The sequence below is a fragment of the Cryptomeria japonica genome, chromosome 11 (assembly GCF_030272615.1).
Source record: "Cryptomeria japonica chromosome 11, Sugi_1.0, whole genome shotgun sequence".
Taxonomy (NCBI): domain Eukaryota; kingdom Viridiplantae; phylum Streptophyta; class Pinopsida; order Cupressales; family Cupressaceae; genus Cryptomeria; species Cryptomeria japonica.
In genome coordinates this window covers 249443189-249448143 of record NC_081415.1, presented here as the reverse complement: position 1 = coordinate 249448143, position 4955 = coordinate 249443189, and the positions used below count along the sequence as shown (strand labels likewise).

Sequence of the window (4955 nt, the reverse complement as noted above, 5' to 3'; positions counted from 1 at the left end):
AAAGTCGAGCACAAATTTTTCCACTTGAGAAGAATCCATAAACTCTCCCATTAAACAGCTTCCATCAATAAAAATATACAGATTAGCAAAATGTCAGAGCACAAACTTTTTCACTTGAGAGGAGCCCATAAATTCTCCCATTAATCCAAGACATTGTTGACTGTATCACATAGAAGAAAATTTGATCAATCAAAAGGCTGGCCAAACAATCTACCAAACACACTTTACTTATTCACAAGACAAAGCTCGACAAAAATGTTTGTGCTTTCAGTCCTTTGGAAATCCTTTGAAAATGCCCTGCTACAATCTACTACTTAAACTCTACAGAAGCAGCCAACATTTTTACAGTAGTCAAATACAAATGTCCTTAAAGTGGCTATGGAAGCAAAGGTGATTTAGAAAGGAGTGTCTCCTGACATTCTTGATTTCCCAGAGTGTCATACAGAGGCCGATCTTTAGTTTCAGGAAGGCCCAATACAAACAAACCACTTAAAATTATTGCAATTCCAAATAGACCGAAGGAAATAGCTGTGTTGCTATGGCCTATCACAACAATTACTGGACTCACAATTGCCCCTGCATAGATGGCTTGCCTAAGCATTGACATGGCCGAGTTTCGAACACTCGATGGAAACAATTCCAAGCAATAAATCAACATAACATTGAACGCTGTAACTGCACTCAAAAACCCTCCTACTTCAGCAATTATCTGTGCCCAATTCTTTCTGTTTGCAGTTGAATTGGGAATATCTGGTATACCCAGTGAATAGAACACACACAGGAAGCAGAACATGCCACTCAATAGTGTCAACATTAGAATTGCCCTTCGACGCCCAGACTTAGCAACAATAATACTGGAGAAAATGGCCGCTGGAATCTCTGAGAGAGCGTTGAATGTGACACTCAGATATAAATTGAAGTCCAAACCTGCTACTCCAAAGGGCATTCCATAATAGATGAGCCCCAGGCCAGAGCCCACCGCCATTGTTGACATAAGTCTTCTGCGAGCCCATTGAGTTGTCCACAACAGTGATAAAGAAGACTCCGTTCGGCTCTCTGCAATACAGTCTTGTATCCCTACATTTTCTGGCAAAACTCTTCCGTTCAGTTCTGCCATTTTTCTTAAACATTTCAGGGCCTCTTGGGAATCTCCTCTGAGAAGAAGCCATCTGGGGGACTCCCAAATGAAAAGCAGCAGCAGCAAAGAATATGCCAGAGGAGGTATGGAGATATAGATGTACGTGTTTCTCCAGGAAAAGGAATTTCTGGTGAGGTAGGCGAGGGCTGGAAGTGAAAGAAATCCCAAGGTGAAGGAGAAAAATACAAGAAAACCAATAAGGCTTCTCCATCGGCGACCAACGAGCTCAGTAGAGAGAACCAGGCAATAAGTTCCCGTGGAGGATCTGCCAAAACCGGTGAGAGCTCGGAGGAAAGAGTAGACCCAAATGTTGGGTGAAACAGAGGTTAAAAGGCCCATTAATGAAAGTATCATAGTGGAAAACACCAGAGTTCGTTTACGACCCAGCCAAGAATCTGCCAACGGTCCTACTATTATACAACCTGCAAAAGCCTCCTTTGTCTTAGATTTTCATAAGTTTTTACACTCAAGATCCTACTTTCACAGTCAAAAGATCCTATTTTATTGACTCTGTTCTTGTTTGATGCTTAAGAAGAGCCTTCTGATCTTTAACAAATAATTTAAGAACTCACCTAGTAGTGATCCCATAAAGAAAAACAGAGAAGGAAAGCCTGCTTGGATGGCGTTGGCACAAACAAGGTTCCACTGTGATATGACAGACACCTCTTTTCCTCTTTCCCACTCCCACAGTGTTGAGTCCATGTCACATATTGATGATTGTGGAGTGCATATTTCTGTTTCTGGTATTTGATTCCCATTAGTGCAGCGCCATGAAGGTTGGGCATCAGTAAAAATGGTGACAAAGGTGTGCTGGGCATCAAATGCCCAAGCCAAGGCAACAATTACCACTTGGAACAGCTGAGCTGGTCCAAAACCCCCAACATATGTTTCTATTATTTCATCAATAGAAAACATGTTTTTCTCAACTTCTTGCACTTGGATTAGCTCATCACTACCACTGTGCTTCTGCTCTTCCCAGATGGGTGGATCCATTGCAGGCTATCTAAGAGACCCAAAAGCCTGTAAATCTATGAAATAAGGTCTTTGCGAGTTGGTTTTTGATTGTTTTAGACTTTTATGCATGAATCCATACAAGAAAAGACATAAAAGTATAATATCCTGGCACTAAATAGACTTCAAGAACAACAGCCGCCTTGGTAAACATCAAACTCCTTTTAAAGGTTTGATTTCCACGTCTCCCTTCTGTATTAATCAAATTCAATCTTCATTAATAGTTTGCATTAAGTATTATGGTGGGCTATCCATTTCATTCATTATGGTGTACTGTCCATTTGCCACAGTACTCCCTTCTCTTTTTTCAGTCACTTCCATTAATTTCTTTTGGGTGGGTCTAACAAATGAAGCAGAATCCATAAATTGTAGAATTTTGACCGATTAACTTTCTGTCGTGTTACACAGTTTTTGTAAGATATTCCAAGTATCATTGAATAGCAGCAAGATTTTCCTCTGTTCAATCTTAAAAAAGGTCTAGCAGCACAATTTTCTCACGAATAGTAAGAATGTTTGTTTTAATCTTTCTGTGGTGCCCATGGAGGACGACTGGAGAATGTACCTGCTAGGCTGCTCGATATTATATTTGGCATATTGATTTGTTTATAATCTGTCATCCGACATCTTCAATGTTGGAGATATAATCTTAACTACCCTGTTGCATCCGTACATCAATTGTCAGCTTCTGTCAAGTCCGAATGCTCCAAATAGCAGTCATATCTCAGCAAGCATGGAAGGCTGTCTAGTTGGTGTAATGACTAGCATAATGGTTCTGATACGGGAAGTACACCAATAGATAACATAGTTTTAATAACTGTCATCTTATTGTCATGTTGACTCATTATTGGGACATTTGTCAACAAATACTAGCGATTTTGAGTTGACTGTTACTAGAACATCTTTAATTAGATATCAGGGCCACAACTAGATCAATAGCTATAAGCAGTTAAGTGAATGATATGTGACAGTACAAAAACAAAAAATCATAAGAAATGTAAGTTACTTTTTTTAAGACTGATAATTTTTTTTCTAATAATAATGTGTTTCAGTAAATATAAATAAATTTATACATTTTTGTAAACTTTTATTTGTTTTTAATTTATACTAATAATCATTTATTTAAATAAATAAAGATTTTTGAAAAGGTATATTTATTTTAAAATTACCAAATAAAAATAAGTTTATTTTACTATGGATTATGTAATTGTACTTTTTAATTTATATTAAGAGACTTATTTTCACTAATATTATAAATTAAGATTTAAAAATGCAAAACTTAAATTGTTCACAAGTAAATGAACCAACCTAAAGTAGTTAATGAGTTAAATGGAAAGTCTTATTTTAAAAATGCAAAACTTAAATTGTTCACAAGTAAATGAACCAACCTAAAGTAGTTAATGAGTTAAATGGAAAGTCTTGTAAATAAGTTAGAGTGGCTTTTCCAGGTTAAAATATAGTGAATTTTTTTAATTGTTAAATGAAAAGACTTTTAATTGCTTTAAATAAATAATTATTCTAATAATCATGTGTTTAATTAAATAAATGGGCCAATATAAAACAATTAATCATGTTCGTAGAAAAGTAAGAGTCTAAGCTAGTTTAAATAGGATTGAATAAGGGTGAGAGTCACCTTTAAAATTTATGAACAAACATTTTAGTAATATTATTTTTTTAATATCTCATTTCTTTGTATTAAATTCAGTTTTGAATTGAGAATAATTAAAATATTATTCAAATCATTTAAATCAATATTTGAATTCATAGTAAAATACTTGTATTTTTTTATGAAAATTAATTTTAACTATTTGATAAAAAGTCATTCTTTATAGATTATTCAAATTCATAATTTCGATCAACCTATAAAAGCGCGCTTCACTAAATAATTATCATTCAAATTTTGTTTAATATTCCTCCCTAAATATTTTACAATAAATATTTATTCTCTCACATTTATCTTCTTGATTTGATATTCATTTTACATTTGTAAAGTATATTTAGCTCACCCAATACAAATTTTACATTTAAATTAGTCCTTTATGTTCTCGAATATTAGCTTACTTTTGAAATTGCATGTAAAATATTTTAATAAAAAAAAAAAATTACACATTAAAATGTGCCAAAAGATAAACAACATTTGTTGCACCATTCATTTAAATCGTAAGAAATATTTGTTTTCTTCTTTGCACCTCCCCTCCATTAAAAGTGGATTTTGGATTTCTCATTTAAAGATGTCATTTTCTTCAAGGTGAGGAGAGCCCATGAGTTGCCCATCTATAGTAAATATATGTATCAAACTTCTACCCATAATTTTAAATTTGAGCGTTTACTCAATGCAATACATGTCAATTAATTATGATCGATAAATTTATTTTTGATAGGCTTGAGACTTTTCATTTCCGACATCCGGTGTAAGATATGAGGAGAAACCGGTGGAGGGTTCTCCACATAAATAGCTTATTTGCTAATGACATAAATGTTACATATAATGAATGAAAAAAATTGAAAATGATGTGATGCATCCAAAAGTCAAGCACCTAATGAAGGGTAATCAACCCAAACAACTCCTTGCACAAATTGATTCATAATGGTAGCAGGAAAATTTGACTATAAAATTCAAAACATTTAGTGTAGTATAATAACAGTTCGCTAATTGTTTGAAGTTTTAAATCGATAGCAATGATGCATGATAGGCACTTAGCCGAAGACTCTGCAATGACTAAAAAATTATGTCTCCCTCTTCTCCATAACCATTCATAGCTACCTTTATAGGCACTAGAGCATATCCTAGGCATAAATCTCATAATTC

General features: G+C 34.3%; 1 protein-coding gene across 1 annotated transcript; it reads right to left on the bottom strand.

Moving 5' to 3' along the window:
• Window positions 1-211: 211 nt before the first annotated feature.
• LOC131058598 (organic cation/carnitine transporter 3) lies at window positions 212-2355 on the bottom strand. Its single transcript, XM_057992332.1, has 2 exons — window positions 1711-2355; window positions 212-1560 (listed from the first exon to the last, which is right to left on the bottom strand). Exons 1-2 carry the CDS (start codon window positions 2129-2131, stop codon window positions 377-379), a joined length of 1605 nt encoding a protein of 534 aa, XP_057848315.1. The 5' UTR covers window positions 2132-2355; the 3' UTR covers window positions 212-376.
• Between the last annotated feature and the right edge of the window lie 2600 nt (window positions 2356-4955).